The sequence below is a fragment of the Saccostrea echinata genome, unplaced genomic scaffold (genome assembly GCF_033153115.1).
Source record: "Saccostrea echinata isolate AGI-Se365-2 ecotype Australia unplaced genomic scaffold, CSIRO_AGI_Sech_v1 ptg000065l, whole genome shotgun sequence".
Taxonomy (NCBI): Eukaryota; Metazoa; Mollusca; class Bivalvia; order Ostreida; family Ostreidae; genus Saccostrea; species Saccostrea echinata.
The window spans coordinates 2,635,773-2,653,584 of NW_026889814.1; the positions used below are offsets into that span (position 1 = coordinate 2,635,773).

Sequence of the window (17,812 nt, forward strand, 5' to 3'; positions counted from 1 at the left end):
ATCTTTAGTATCGCTTACTTTACAGACAATGAAAGACCATGATTTATTAAATATATGAAATTGAAATATTAAATGCATACTACTTTACGAACGCTATAGATGTAAATACCTTGGTCTATATTAAAATATTATCTTATGTATTGAGATATATATATATATATATATATATATATATATATATATATATATATATATATATATATATATATATATATATGCAGATTGTCAATGCATCATTAGACCTATAGATGACACATGTTCTCTGCAAACGGTTTTATTTCATATTATCAATCGTTGTCTTTCCATACCAGGTGCAATTTTGAAATTGTCAAATGGTAAAACATTTATAACATAAACAAATACTTTTATGCATATTAAAAAGGATTGTAAATAATGATTAAATGGCAACAAAAATAACTAATACATTCTAATTATAAACAAGCAAAGAAGTAAACATTTTTTTCGTTGTCTTACATACGTTGTACATTGTAAACAAGTTTGTTTTTGTTTTCTCTACTTAACACCCCCTCCCCTTCGACCAATCGTTAACCTTTTTACAGTACAGATTTATTACAATGTGTTTTACTTAGCATTATATCTTGTTGACAATGATAACTGAAAACGATTTTTTGTGACAGATATCTGAAGGTTTGTGATTGTCTTTTACTGACTTATGTATTCCTCATCACGAATTATTTTTGTGTAGTTCAGTCGCGAAAATTATTAGTTGATGATAGATTTCTAAATGGCGAATCGCAAGTAATAGTTGGTTTATAACTCAAATTTCCATGAAGAATGATGTTCGAATCTGTTTGTTTGTTTTTTTACTGAAAGGACACCTGAGTGTTTAAGTTAAGTAATTTTACCTGTCTAACGTTATAGAGATTCCTAGCTGATGTAGCTAAGGTCACAGTATATTTTTGAGACTCTCTTGGCGTCTAAATTCTATGTTGAAATGTTACTTGTGGAAAGTTTTCCAAGATACAACTTTTTCATTTCACTTAGACGTTGTAATAAAAAGTACAAAACTACCCCCCCCCCCCTAATTTAAACTTGAAACTGGACACGACTCGTAAGAGGAAGAAATTTCTTCTTGTACGCAATATTTTTCTCCGTTGGCGTCTTATCCTTGAACACCTATATACGCCTCTGACTTATTAACAGTTATTTGCTGTACAGGTCTCACACGTATGGATGTGTCTTGCATCCTCGGTAGCGATACTTTTTTTCAAATGTATGTAACGATACAATGTCAGAAGAAAAGTAACGTCAACTGCACATGTCTATTAATTAAAAGGATGTTCAAATTGCACGTAAAAAACGACAAAAAATGTAAACACCAGGACAACGCAAGAAATACTAGATGCCGGGCACGAATGAGAAGGGTATATATACCCTAGTGCTGTTATCAGAAATAGGAAAATTAATATGGCGTAAAACTATTTAGAGAGTCGTGTTCAGGTTTAAGATATATGTTGTCTTAGTTGACAATTTAAAGCATCAAGAGTAAGCATAAAGCATCCCAAGTTTTAAGAAACCTGTACGCTCCTTTCATTTACTTGATCTTGATCTTAACACGTACATGTAACACATAAAACACATTTTAAAAATTTTTTGTATACAAACGTGTTAATTCTGGACAATAAGTTTTGATGTTCGCGAACACAAGACCTTATCACAAAAAGCTAATATGTTCAGGTAGCACGATTGGATTGCCTGTTAATCAAAGGAAGAGCTGTAGTTTCTCGTTTGATTGACAAACAATATTGATCTCGTATAGATCTATTCTGTGGGTGTCACATGGGTCATGTGTGAAAATCGGCCCTGAAAAACGTACCATTTTATTATAATGATATGCTTTCATAATCTTTAAATAAAGAACATAACAAAAATGGACGTTACCTATCTGTCTTATATGTACATTTAAATAAATCTTTATGATTTTTTTCCTGAAAAACATCGTGAAAATAATACACTTTTATTCGCAATGTAAAGCATGTGCCATCAACCATAAAATGTCCAAATATTTTGTAAATCATATAAATTTTAGACATACTGTATGAATGTACAATGAAAACAAAATCTCAATCACATTTTGAATTTCAAAACAAAGTTCTTCTTAAACAAAATATTTTTTGAAATTATCTGCACACTAGAGACTAAAAGATGCACAACTAAAAGACATGTACATTCTTCCTTTCTGCAGTTACCACGAAATCAATACATATTTAATACTTAGTTATTGAAAGTACATGTATGATGAAAAAGATCTGTTTTTTTCTCTAATTTAAATTAATTAAAGATAACTTTTTTGTTTCTATTTCAAACTGATTACTGTTAGTCGTTTTAATTCCACGGCGTTAAAATTTCACGATTTCTTAAAAAGTACCAATCATGATGGTTTTAATTTCACGCTGCAAGAAATTGATTTAAATTTCGTATAAGCATTGGAACGTTTTCGTTTTTAAAAACTGATGATAGCATTCACGATAGGTTGAATTTCCCGGGAAAATGATAAATCGCAAAGATAGTGAAATTAAAACCATCGAGATTATTTGCCAATTTACAGTATTATAAATCAAAAAACAAATATGGCGTGCATGTGTTCCTGTATATTTGATTCTTTATGGATTAAAAGTAATTCATCCAGAATTTCCACAGATGTAAAATTCAAACCATTGTCTGGACTTCTACAAAGAAATAATTTCATAATGTCAAATTATCATCTTCATCAAATACTTTATCCTGCATTAATTGAATGTCAATTGTACTCTGGGAAAAATGTTTTTATATCAAATGCCAATTATATTGAACACAAATATGCTAATTATCATAAAGTAACATATTGTATGAAGGACAGCTGCAAATGTCAGTGAAGAATATTTTTGCCTCCTGTTATCTTTAATGAACTGTTTTAAAAATGGTCAATGCTTATCCCCATGATAAAGGACTTAACGTTACAGAAAAAATAAATCACATCAATATATCGCTGTATTACAACAAATTTCAAAAGTTCCAGTTTAAAGACACTCGATTCATGTAAGATTATAGTTAACCAAAATAAAATATGAAGATAACTGACAGTAATCAAATAACCAAACCGTTAGTTAACAAATAATGAAATGACAAAGAGCAGGTCAACTGAAATACATCATACATGTAGTCAGTCACCTTTGCCCGTAATCCATATATAAGGAATTGCTGGGATAAAAGAAAAAAAGAACATAAAACAAATTGAGAGATTTTGGGGTATATTTATGTTTTTTCATTGGAGCTCTTCATTATGAGAAGATACAAAAATTAATCTAAATCCAGTCCCCATCCCACCAAAGAATTAAAAAGCAATTCGTTAAAGAAATGACAACAGGAAGTATTTTATGTTCTTTCTCTTTCAATGCGTATTTTTTTTTACTTTCTCTTTACTTTCTCTTGTTTCCTTAACTATACACGCTAGGTCCTTCATTCACAGGTCAAGTATATTTTGTTTAAAAGAAATGTTTAAGGTCTGAGGACAGGTTCTCGGATTATTTTTGTATCTTCTCATAATGAAGAGCTCCAGTGAAAGAACATGAATATACCCTAAAATCGGTTTCAAAAATATCCTTAATTATGTCCTTTTTTGTGCCACTTGAGTTTGGAAGAAGTCAAGTAACTTCATGTTGGATTATATTGGAAATACCATCCTCTGAAATCGTGCACAAATGCCATTTAATTTACCTCAATTATGTTAAAGTAGCAGTACCTCAATCGCAAAGTCTTGGAAAAAGTTATATATAATTGAAGAGTAGACGTATGACCGTAAGTAAATATGCTATGGATAGTAATATCAATAAAGCCTCTCACCTTTGGACGTCTCTACATGAGTGAAAAACTATTGAATGGGACTTTAAACAACATACAATCAATTAATCCATTAATCTCACCTTTAGTACTGTCAGATGTACAATCAAACGTTGATACAGTCGTTCTCTCCTGCCTTCTGACTTCCTTAATTGTTCTCCTCCAGCAACTACAGGCACATGCTATCAGAACAACAAAAAGAACAACACCGGACAAGGCAAACACAACCTTAATGATATTCATCCGTGTAAAAGCAGAATAAAATGATGAAAGTTAAATCCGGGTTAAATATATCGTGCAAGAATCCAATATCATCCAGTTATGTGTTTCGGTACGATATGGATTACATCTAAAATGAAGATTCGCATCAATTATCTTTTTCTTTTGAAAAATATCACTGAACATGATTTCACAATAAAGCTACAAATATAAAGAAATTATCACGTTCATTAACACATAGTAACTTCAGCTCTACGCGTTGGCATAGTAAATTCTTGTAATCTAAGCAAAATAACAAAGAATATTACGATTTGTTATTTCATCTTTTCATTATCAAAACTCAGCGAAATATTAATATTTTCGCCTGTTTCAACCAATCCATGTTAAGATGGACGTTTTTTCTGTTTCATAGTGAAAAATAAATGGATGGATCTCAACTTTACTTGTAAATTGAACATCCAGTAGGGATAAAAAAGGAATTATTTGTTTCTCAAAGTTCCTAAAATGATTTGTTTGTTTTTAATCCGTTTGGTTTATTTTAAAAATTTGTGATAATGACATTTATGATTAGAATTATGAACAAGTGCGGTGGATAAAAAGATTTATGTGGTGGAATTTATTGAAGGGGAAATTTATATTGTAATTCATCTTTAAAAATATTATAATATTTTGATCTCATAATAATTGATATGAAACTAGATGGTTTGAAGCCAAGATGTATTTTCAATGGGTGATGAAAATCTAAACAATTAAATGGTGGATACAAAGATTCAAGAAATTGATGAGTTTGAGAAAAAGACCCATTTGGAGAAAGAATTAACATTTCCAAAAAACAAAAAACAAAAAAAAAAAAAAAAAAAAAAAAAAAAAAAAAAAACAAGAGGCCCAAGGGCCTTAACGGTCACCTGAGTATAATACAACAATTTTGAGGATCCATAGAGTATAAAATGAAATGAAAGGTGAAGCTTTGTTGCCCAAAAGCAAGAAACATAGGGTGATCAGGATCAACAAAATAATTAGTCTAGTATTCATTAACAGTTAATAAATTAGGCTCTAATCTGTTCCCCGTTTATCACTATTACCATACCAATGCTTCTGTATTATTTTAATCCCTTGTTGAAATCTCTTACATTGGCCTCTCTTGGTCTTTGATGAACATTTAATAAGACAAGTTACTTTTGTCTCATTTTTATTCATCTACTACTTACAAGTCTATCTGATCATTAAAACAATGAAAGTACTTTTTGTATTATACAATAAAAGTTTTTGCATAATTCTCTTATTCTATTTACCTTTCAAGTACATTATTTACAGTGATAAATTATCAGAAGTAAATGGCAAAGGGGAATAACTCCTCTCAGTAGAATACAAACTAATAGAGCCCTGGCCAGGACCAGAACACTTGACCAAATGGTCCAGATGTTCAAAAATCTGGTAAAAATTCCCTTCCTTATAAAAATGTTTACTCTATTTGCCTCAGATATGCCCAGGTGCGGAGAAGATTTTTAAAGAAATAATGCATTTTTACTACAGATTCACTATATTATCAATAGAGCCCCCCCCCCCCAAAAAAAAAAAAAAACACCAGAGCTTCTGACCCTGGAGCCATAAGTTTGCTCATCATAGCTAATCACTTTGTTTATCTGCTTAACACTAAGGAGCAAACAGAATTACATGTATTTAATAGAATTAATGCATTTTCACTATATTATCAAGAGGCCCACCCTCACACCAGTAGATCTGACCCAGGGGTCATGAAATTAACTACCATGAAAGAAGCATTCTTGCTCATCATAACTATACAATTAGCTTCTTTGCTTTTTTAACCAGAAGCAGAAAAGAATATTTTCAAAGAAATTTTGCATTTTCACTTTATAATCAATAGAAGCCCCCCCCCCCCCCCCCACCAGAACCCTTTAACCTGGGGTCATAAAATTCACAATTTTGGAAGAGGCATCCTTGCGTATCATAACAATGTACTTAGTCTGTTTGAACAATACGCAGGGGCAGAGAAGAAGATTTTCAAAGAAATAATTCACCTTCACTATAGGATCTATATAGCCCCGCCCTAGCACCAGAACTCCTGTCCCCGGGGCCATGAATTTCATAATTTTGGAAGAGGCATCCTTGCTTATCATAACAATGTACTTAGTTTGTTTAAATAATACCCAGGTGCAGAGAAAAAGATTTTTAAAGAATTAAAACATTTTCACTTTATAATCAATAGAGCCCCGCCCTAACACCAGAACCCCTGATCCAGGGGCCACGAATTTCACAATTTTGGAAGAGGCATCCTTGATTATCATAACTATGTATCTAATGTGTTTCAATAATACCCAGGAGTAGAGAAGAAGATTTTCGAGGAGCCCCACCCTAACACCAGAACACCTGACCCAGGGTCCATGAAATTCACAATTTTGGAAGAGGCACTCTTGCTCATCATAACTATGTACTTAGTTAGTTTATCTAATACCCAGGAGCAGAGAAGAAGATTTTCAATGAATTAATGCATTTTCACTATATAATCAATAGAGCCCCACCCTAACACCAGAACCCCTGCCCCTGGGGCCATGAAATTCACAATTTTGGAAGAGGCACTCTTGCTCATCATAACTATGTACTTAGTTACTGAATTTAATACCCAGGTGCAGAGAAGAAGATTTTCAAAGAATTAATGCATTTTCACTATATAATCAATAGAGCCCCACCCTAACACCAGAACACCTGACCCAGGGTCCATGAAATTCACAATTTTGGAAGAGGCACTCTTGTTCATCATAACTATGTATCTAATGTGTTTCAATAATACCCAGGAGTAGAGAAGAAGATTTTCGAGGAGCCCCACCCTAACACCAGAACACCTGACCCAGGGTCCATGAAATTCACAATTTTGGAAGAGGCACTCTTGCTCATCATAACTATGTACTTAGTTAGTTTATCTAATACCCAGGAGCAGAGAAGAAGATTTTCAATGAATTAATGCATTTTCACTATATAATCAATAGAGCCCCACCCTAACACCAGAACCCCTGCCCCTGGGGCCATGAAATTCACAATTTTGGAAGAGGCACTCTTGCTCATCATAACTATGTACTTAGTTACTGAATTTAATACCCAGGTGCAGAGAAGAAGATTTTCAAAGAATTAATGCATTTTCACTATATAATCAATAGAGCCCCACCCTAACACCAGAACACCTGACCCAGGGTCCATGAAATTCACAATTTTGGAAGAGGCACTCTTGTTCATCATAACTATGTACTTAGCTACTGAATTTAATACCCAGGAGCAGAGAAGAAGATTTTCAATGAATTAATGCATTTTCACTATATAATCAATAGAGCCCCACTCTAACACCAGAACCCCTGCCCCTGGGGCCATGAATTTCACAATTTTGGAAGAGGCACTCTTACTCATCATAACTATATACTTAGTTAGTTTATTTAATACCCAGGAGCTGAGAAGAAGATTTTCAAAGAGATAACGCACTTTCACTATATGATCTATATAGCCCCGCCCTAGCACCAATACCCCTGACCCTGGGGCCATTAATTTCACAATTTTGGTAGAAGACTCAATGCTTATACAGTTTGACCGTGATGTCCAAGAGTAAAGAAGAAGATTTTTAAAGATTGCATTAATTTTGGTGGTTTTAGCCCCACCCCTCAGGCCCCAGGGGTCAGGGACCATGAAATTCACAATTTTGTTCCCCTTCACCCATAGATGCTATATGCCAAATTTGGTTGAAATTGGTTGAGCGGTTTCAGAGAAAAAGCTAAAAATGTTCAAATATTAACGCACATCGCATGACGACGGACAAAAACGGATAGCAATAGGTCACCTGAGTGCATGATTCAGATGACCTAAAAAGAGGGCCATGGGGTCTTGAGGCTCACCTAAGTATCAGAATTAGACTAACCCAACCTCACCTGGGACCAAACCTCAGGGTATAATGTTAGCAATTTTGTGAAGGCTCTAATACGTTTGTTAATAAATACCAGGTATCACATAGCATAAAGCTTGATTATCATATAGATGCCAAGGATTAAAAAAGATTTTCAAAGATAGGATACGTAGCACAGCACAGGTGCCAAGAGTAAGAACCACTAAACATGGCCGGCACACTTTCATATATGGAGAAGCCAAATAAGCTTCCGGAGGAAATAAGATATGTCCCAACATCAAGATAATTCAAAGTCTAATTTTAAAGAGCTGGACATTCCTGTGCGATTCCTTTATATCTCTGTAGTCTCTTACTGTTTCTTTAACCTTGCTTTTATGTAAAACACGTACACTGTACATGTATGATTATTTTGAAATAAGTACATGTACATTCATATCATTATAAATTCAAACTTACTGATATTACTTTATTGCGTTATTTTAATACAACTCACAATTATTAGCTTAGTTATCCTTTCATTTGCTAAATACATTATTCCTCCATCAAACGTTCTCCCTGTTATACACTGGTAAGTTCTTTAAAACAAAGCTTTTTTCAGTCATTTTTTCAGATTTAATCGTTTCTATGAAGAAATGTACAAGTGCTTCATACTCTGACTTCTAATTGGAACATCCTTTCTGAATCGAGACAGACCCATCGTCTTTCCGGATCACCTTACAATGGCAGTTGTTATGGAGGGTTCCCTGTATGTAGAGTGGCCATCCAGTTTCCGTCTCATTACGGCATATCCCATTGGCATCCTCGCATTCTATCCAAAAAATAAAATATAATGATTTAGTTTGTTCACAATTTAAACGAACTCTCAGATTATGTGCTCAACTTTACTTTGGCTGAAAAATTAGCTTTTGCTTCTTTGCAGAAGGTATAGAGTTAAGCTTATGAATTAAAATTGATACGATTATAAATATAACTCTAAATTGATAAAGAGTAAATTACAAATCTTCAAATTCAAATTAGAGCTAAACGAAAAAGTTTAGAAATTTCAACAAGGCATAAACGCTACGAACAATGTTCTTTTTTTCCAAATACAAGTTCAATCAATAACAATCAACAACATTGCGGATTATTTCCCCATCATATACCTCTCTACATCAGGTACATACAAAAACTTACTGATGACAACCAGCTCAAAGGTTATGCTGGGTTTACATCAGGTACATATACAAATAGATCGCATCCAGCTCTAAGACTCTGTAGGGACTACATCAGACACATATAAAAGTTTTCTGTTGGTATCTACCTCTAAGACTCTGGAGGGACAACATTAGATACATATAAAACTTACTGGTATCCAGCTCTAAGACTCTGTAGGGATTACATCTTGTACATGTAAAACTTACTGATGGTATCCAGCTCTAAGACTCTGTAGAATCCCTTTTTGCTCTCGTCTATCACACAACGTTTGGTAATACATTTATTATCAGGATCTGTGACTACACTGCCTTCCTCTAAGCACGACCCATTGTAAGGACAGCCTAATATAGCAGAATTAGATACTGAAGTATTGTTATATGTAGAGCACGTATAATTAAATGGGCATGCCAAGTTTCGTAAATGGCCTAGATACTACTATTTTCTGCTCCCTATATCAAACATTGAAAGTCAAATTGTTTGTAGGCTTTATATTTGTCTTTGTCTGTTGGAAACTTTAACTTCGTTAATTTTCAGATCCTTGGATAAAGTCAAGGTCACATTTTCCGCACATTCTAAGTCTTTTAATTAAGGAGTTACCACAATTAAACATAATTTTATTTTACAAGTAACGGTATCAATGTTTGATACTTCTATCGACTTATAAAACAAACCCACACAAACAAATAAAATTAACTTTAATTTCTTATTAATTTATTTAAAATATAAAATGTGCCTGTGTATTGCATGCATTGCTAAAGATTTTGCGACAGTAAAAATTTCAAGATTTCCAGACTTATAAGACTATAGGACATTACATTAACATTTTGCAGTAAAAAAAACTGTTTACAATATACGAACCAAGGCCCCCAAACCATAAACTGAGAGCAGACTTCAGTCAAAATTTCAAATCAATATAACTTTTGAAATGATTTTGATAATGAAACAAAATTTTCATCATATTTTTGAATTTGAATATGATACAAACCTGGAATATTTTGTTACATAAACTCTCGATATTCAAAGTCAAAATTTTGACTTCAAACTATTATTAGTATATTGTTGCATTTGATTCTAAACAAAAACTGTATGGCACCTTTGTAAATGCTAAAAAATAAAAATTGTAACCCATTTTTGGGGTCAGACGACACGTTACTCAAAAATATTTAACTTTTCCAAATATTTTGTGACTGAAATATTGCTATTTTAAGAAGTTTTCTCACAAAAAATTGGGGTACATTACAAGACATTTGTGCAAAATTCTGGAGGATGGTATTTTCTATATCGATTGATTTTATGTTGTTTTACGTCCCGTTCTCGAGTTTTTCACTCATACAGAGACGTATATTTTCTATATAATCCTATGCTAGTGATCACTTGAAATGCTGATATCACTATTTTTGGTCCATATATTTTTCAGACATTTTGAAAATAGTCTAGAAATCAAAGGAATGCAAAAACAAATATTCGAGAAATGTGTCGTCTGACCTTATAAGTTATTTCCTCCACTGAGCTCTAATATGGCTTCTCTACAGTTAGTATCTGTGTCAGTGGACCCCAACTCCCTATCATTAAATTAGCGTCCATATCAATATATTACACGCTTACATGTAAGGTGGAGGAGAATCGCTGCAATTGATAGGCGTGAATACATGGTTTAGGAAATCAGGAACCAAGAAAAAATGGGCACAGAGCTTTGTGTGTAGAGGGCCAAAAGATAAGCTTGTTATGTTAGTTATTCCAGCAGAAGTAAAAAAAAACAAATTGATAATTCCACCTTACATACCTTTCCAGATAATTTTTTGTGCCGCCAGTATAGAAGTTCCGTTTCTTGAGTTGACACACTGATATCGGACGCAGTTTTCCTCCCATGCACTTCCTGGAAAGTGACACACCCCTTTTAAGTCGGTACAACCTAAAATTGGAGTCATATACCAGTTATATTATGAAGCTGGCTTTGATGGACTTTTTACGTTGTTTATTTTTTACTTCATTTTTTATTTTTATTTTATCATTTTTTTTATTAGCTCTTAATATGCGCTATTTTACATGTACAATTGTATATATTATACCTAATTGGGGTAAGCTGATTATTCTTATGTTGTGTTGGGGACTTTCTGTTAAACATGTCTATATAATGTAAGAGTAAGCTGACTATTTCTGTGTACCCATGTGGTCCTTCAGTATGGCATTTCTGTTTTGCAAACCTAATTGGGATAAGCTGAAAATTATTGTGTTTCTATTTTACATACCTACATGTAGTTCGCATTTCTGATTTACATACCTAGTTGGGATACAGTGATAGTCCTTGTGTATCCACGCGGCCCTCCAATATGACATTTCCGCTTTACACACCCGTCTTCCTCCCATTCTTCATCTTTCTTCCTACATTGGTCTTTGTATCGACACCCTTAAAACCAAACATTAATTATGGATAATGATCCTTGATATTCTGTATTTAGCGCCTTTTCTAAAAAAAAATTCTAGTAGACCAACTGTATAGATCCGTTGTACGTGCGTAACTTATAGCGTCGGTCGCCTTTTTATTAATTGGCGGAAGGAATTTCCCCAAAAAAATACAAAATTATCACCGTTTATGCTAACTTGTAAGCAGAAAGAATGATTTTCTTTTTTATTTTCGGGGGTTACCATGTAACATTTTTTTTTATTGGCTGGTATCAATGAATATACAATAGTGCATGTCAGATCATGTTTGTTCTATCATTTGGATCCTTCTTCTTCTTTTCTTGGTTTGTTTTGTTTGTTTGTTTGTTTGTTTTTTTGTTCTGTTATTGCTGTTGCTTCTTCAGGGGCCAAAATTGGACTAATAAATCTTGTAACTATTATGTTCAAAATTTAGCCTTCACGTATATAATACACTTTCCTATTAGCTGATACATTTTCTGAGTATATGTTAATAAATGATGCTATTTTTAGAATTCTTTTGTTAATATTTAATCTATATTTTTGAAATGTCTTGGTCAGAAATTAAACTACAAATAATGAAATAGTTTTATTTCTTCATAAAGCCATTTGCTCACCGTGGGAAAATAATCGTGGTTTGATCAACCGAATCATGTGACAGAATTTCTCAAAGTATTTTTTTCACGAAATAATACACTGTGCAAGTCTTGCAGACTAATTATTGATTAAAAAATTAAGTAAATATCTCATTTTTGTTGCTGAATCAAGAATTCGGTAAACATGTAAAAATAAGGATTAACTTACATTTTTACGATGACGTTCAAACAGTTTGCTCACGTGATAATTTACTTTATGCATGAACGCCTTCGTGTTAATTCAAATTATCACCTGAACTGTTTGATCACATCATTAAAAAATAAAAATAGACAGTTATTCGGATATTCATAAAAATGTTTTACTTTGTTATTTATAAAAGTAAATAAATTACCAGACTGGTAAGTTTTGAAATATTAACTTCTGATTTACAGGTTTAATATTTGGATAACGAGTGTTCTCGATCACTCACCCATGTGATTTTAATTTCCTACCATACTTTTACCATAAAAGTCTTCGCTGTGTACTGTCTGATTATATAACCTGTCTTTACGATTCACATTATATTTGAGTAGAATATGGTTACAACTTTTAAAGGCTTTGGAGTTAACTCTAAGTATTTCAGGAGTATTCTAACCATAAAACCTGTCCACTCTGATGGATATGTACTTGGTAAACTGGTAGACGTGACACCACATGTCGGCACACTCCTCTTCTTCCTGCCAGATCCGCCCCCTCCCCGGGGTTTTACATTCACCCTTCCAGTAACACTTCCCTTGTTCTGCAAAATAAGGTATTGGGAATCGGTTACAATATTCATTAACTACACAATCAAAGAACTGTATGCGGTAAACGGATATTTTTGCCCCCATAAAATGCATATTTGAAAATCTCTAGAAATGTACACAACTGTATATATTGGATGAATATTCGTACTTGACAAAACATTATAGTTTGGAAATAGATTATCGTCAATGCTTGTTTCCAAAACTATTTAAATTTTACGTTATTTTCAAGATAAACGACAAAATGGACATTTGTTCAATTTTGTGTATTAATAGAATTTACTGAGCGCAAGCTTGCTCGATCAAGAAAAAAAAAATCACATATTTGATTGATATTATAATTCTATACATTACATTAAAAGATAGTACTAGGGCAGACCTGCGCTTAATGACTTTTAATCAAAATATCGACGTAAATTACACTTTTTTCTCTCTCAAAATCATTGAAAATTTCAATTACATCATCTTCTTGACGTCATATCTAACATACATGTATATTTAATGGGAGTTTTTCCATTATCAGACAAAAAAATATATCCAGATCGCCTACAGTCTCTCAGAAAACGGTAATTAACATATCCCTTACCTTTTCTTTAAAATAATATTAAATTGAATATAGGTATCGGGATGACTTTTGACATTATTTCAAATTGAATTCCATGAAAATGCTCTATTTTCTACACAATTTTGTTAAAGCCGTAAAGTATTGGAAGAATCAAGTTTAAATCAATTATGACGCCATTATGTATATAGCATCAAAAAGGCAGTCTAAATTCATTTAGTACATCTTGACCTTAAACTGAGATTTTGCCTTATATTTAATTTAAATCTTCCGTAATAGTAAAAAAAAAACTTAAAGAACTTGTCTGATCGGACAACCATGTCTGGAGAGTGACTTGTCCAATTACAAAATGAACTGGACAGAGACAATCGGACAAACATTAATTTAGCTGCAATAATGTGTAGCCCTCTCCTATTTTTTTAGGAGCCATAAAACTTAGATGAGCTCACTTTTGATCTCAGTCTCACTTTAACTAAAGGAATGTATAAGGGGAAAGTGAGACTGAGATCAAAAGTGAGATCATCTAAGTTTTATGGCCCCAGAGCCTGATATTTTCTGGAGAGGGCTACAACTCCACTGCATCTCCGTAATGGTGCAAATATATATATATATTTTTTAGATACGGGCGACTGAGGCAGAATAGATTGTTTTTGCATTCAACTTACTTCCAATAAGACGGAATTTTTATTCACTTTCAACATCATAGCCCTTTATACGCGAAAAGCAGGTAAAATAAATCTGCGTGCTTTACTCCTCAGCAGCCATGACAGTTCTCGCGTGATGTAGGCCTACTGAGACTTGCGCTTGAAATTTAGAATCACTTGATAAAGTAAATGTCGGTGTTGATAAATGGTTGTGTTGTATGGTATCACTTAACATCAATAAATAAATGCATCTCATGTGATATTTTTTCTTAAAACAAAGGAAATCCTAAACAGATTCGCTCCCTAGGTCCCGAATTCTCATCGGTTGTCCCAAAATAAAATCGATGAAGGTCAGTGAACATGGTGGATAAATTCACGATATATGCATTGTTCTTTATATTTTTGGATCAATTCATGTCTTGCATAACTATATTTTATGAGTTCAGGTAAGATATGTTAATAAAATAGCCACTTCCTGATAATTTGAGCCGAAATCTGTGCGGGAGTGAATCACTCCCGCACTTGCATCATTACGGAGATCCTAAGGACTTGTAGCCCTCTCCAAACTAAAAAAAAAAAAAAAAAAAAAATCGGAGAGGGCTACATTATTGCAGCTAACATTAATGTTGAGCCCTGAAACATGTACATTTCGTATTGATGTATATATAATGCTGATGTGGACTAAACAGTTATTCTAAATGCAAGTACATGTAGCACATGATTAGAAGGCAGGCTTGGGGTAATGCTAATTGTAATGGTAATGCATTGCAATGCAAAACTCGAAGTAATGCTAGTAATGTGTAATGCCCAAAAATTTGCATTACATGTAATGGTAATGTAATGCATTACTTTATCAAATCCCGAGTAATGCTGGCATTACATAGCATTACAAAGCATTATTTTGTATGTACCTATTTTAAAAAAATTGAAATGGACATGGAAATTATTGTTTAGGTTAAAAAAATATAAATGATAGAAATGAATGAAAAAAATTAACCTATTCAAATAAACTCTCTGTATCTATTTAAATACGCTTTTTATTCTATTGAAAATACAATTATCATACATATTTTAGATAAGATTTGATTTCAAAGAATTATTTATAAAAAAGTTTTTTTTTTTAAATCTATTTAAAAAATAATTCCGGTATGAGTTACACTAAATAAAGTTCACTGTTAACTGATAATTCCCACATTTTGAATAGCTAGAGCGTCATGAATCAAAACACACTATGCCAGGGGTTATGTAACAATTAAAACAATGCATTGTGTTGAGAAGTGCTCCAAATTACCAGTCCCTTTCTCCTGACTGTGTTTATAAAACATTTATTGAGCTGGTCTAGCTTGAGCTGACCATGACAAATTCGGTAACCACAAATCCATTGTACCAAAAAGAATACCATGTAGAAGACAAGCAGGCATTCTATGCTTAGCAGAGCAAAATGTACATACTGTCCAACCTTTTTACAAGTTTGTCAATGCATTTATTTTTTTTTTTTCATAAGGTACTAGATCCAAACAAGAAGTCTGTGAGCGAATGCTCACTAGTAATACCCCTGCTCTGATGTGAATATACCCTATCATGTTGACATCAAATTCAAACAGAAAATGAATTCCAACATATAGCATGCCTAAACAAAGAGTGTGCTAAAATTTCAATCATCTGTGATGAGTAGTTACTGGAAAAACTGCTAAAAATTTGGTATGGACAGACAAACGGATAAACAGGAAGTTGACATCGGATTTGAACAAAAATGAATCCCACCATATGGCATGCCTACACAAATAGTGTGCTAAAATTTCAATCATCTGCGATAAGTAGTTGCTGAGAAAATTGCGACGAAAATTTGTTACGGACAGACGTACGGATAAACAGGAAGTTGACATCAGATTTGAACAAAAATGAATCCCACCATATGGCATGCCTAAACAAAAGGTGTGCTAAAATTTCAATTATCTGCGATGAGTAGTTGCTGAGAAATTTGTTACGGACAGACACGCGGACACACAGACACACGGACAGACAGAAACAAAAGGGTAAAACAGTATACCCCTCCTCTCCTTCGGAGCGGGGGTATAATAATCTATGCTTTTTTACTAGATAGTTTTGGACAGGGGTTCAAGTGCCCCAAAAGTTAAATTGCTCTATGACATCAATAGTTACATAAAAAGTGCATATTGTACAGTCATCTTTTATCTTACTGACAATTGAAAAGTTTGAACTTCCTATGAATAATAAAAAGATATGTAAGTTATTTACAGTGTAATAAATACAATGCAAGTACTTGAAATCATAATTTGAATTATCATTCATTATGTTTAGTATTGAAGGGGTTGGATGCATGCTTATGAAAATAATTGCAAAGTTTATGAAAATACTTGCAAAGTTTTGTATTTCTATATTTAAAACCCCCAAAAGTAATGGTAATGGTAATGTAATGCATTACTTTAAGAAATTAGAGTAATGGCAATGGTAATTTAATGCCCAAATTCTTGAAGTAATGTAATGTAATGCATTACTTTACAATGTAATTCGCCCCAAGCCTGTTAGTACCATGTTCAGCTCTAAGGAAATATCTTAACAAATTAATCGACAGTTTGCCAAACATATTGTTTTGGATTTTTTCAAGAAACCATAAATTTTGTTGAATATTGTGCGGAATGACAAACAGACGGACGGACGAACACGGTTGAAACATAATACTTTCCAACATATTACTATGCACATATACATTACAGTTATTAAAAAAAAGAATTTTTTCAGTAAAGACTTTAAAATTGATGACCATTTTCGTTTTGGTTGACAGAAGGCAATGCAAGGCTGTATACATAGTCTTTCTATGATTTGATTGATCCCCACACCTACCTGTGCACTCTTTTACTGCTGATGGATCCGCGCCTTGACCCTTTGTCCACGTGATTAGCAGACTCAAACACAAAAACTGGAACGTTTGTGACGTCATATTTACAATTAAAAAATTGTTAATCTGCAAGATTGTCATTAAAATATTATAATAGAGTTAAAACAAATCAAAACAAACACATACCAAAGATATTAAAATTATAATGATTATGAAATTAAAAATGAAACTGCTAAAACAATTCACAGGTGCTTGGGACCCCCCCCCCCTCGTGTTCCGTACCCCAAAGGTTCTTTGACTTTTATAAGATAAAATATTTTTCTATGACACATTCACAAAGCATTGCAACATAAAAATCCAAAATACATGTATAACCTAAAACTAGCCTTTGATGAAAATTCACACTTTCTGATACTAAACTCTTTTATTTATTTAGTATCAAAGAGTGTGAATTAAAATTTAAAAAAAAGGGGGGGGGCTAGTTTTAAGTTATATTTTGGATTTTTCAGTTGTGATACTTTGAAAATGTGTCATAGAAAAAATGATTAATAAAAAAGTTAAAAAAAAACCTTGTGGTACGGAACACAGAGGGGGGGTGGGGGGGGGGGTGGGGTGGTCCCGTCCCCAAGCACCCGTGAAACAATTGAATATGTTAAAATTTGCAGGGGTACAATAGTTGGATTTAAAAGAGCTTTAATATCGAAAGTAAATTCCATAACCTCTAAGATCTTATTTGTAGAAGTTATTACATAGTAATTATATTCTAAACACAGGCTTGCTAAACACATT

The 17,812-nt window shown here is 33.0% G+C and overlaps 1 protein-coding gene across 1 annotated transcript; it reads right to left on the bottom strand.

The window, feature by feature from the left end:
• Window positions 1-8,415: 8,415 nt before the first annotated feature.
• LOC133176040 (uncharacterized) lies at window positions 8,416-17,129 on the bottom strand. The gene is made up of 6 exons (XM_061311211.1): window positions 17,029-17,129; window positions 12,810-12,953; window positions 11,439-11,564; window positions 10,941-11,069; window positions 9,364-9,498; window positions 8,416-8,771 (listed from the first exon to the last, which is right to left on the bottom strand). The coding sequence occupies exons 1-6, from the start codon at window positions 17,123-17,125 to the stop codon at window positions 8,623-8,625; spliced, it is 780 nt and encodes a 259-aa protein (XP_061167195.1). The 5' UTR covers window positions 17,126-17,129; the 3' UTR covers window positions 8,416-8,622.
• Between the last annotated feature and the right edge of the window lie 683 nt (window positions 17,130-17,812).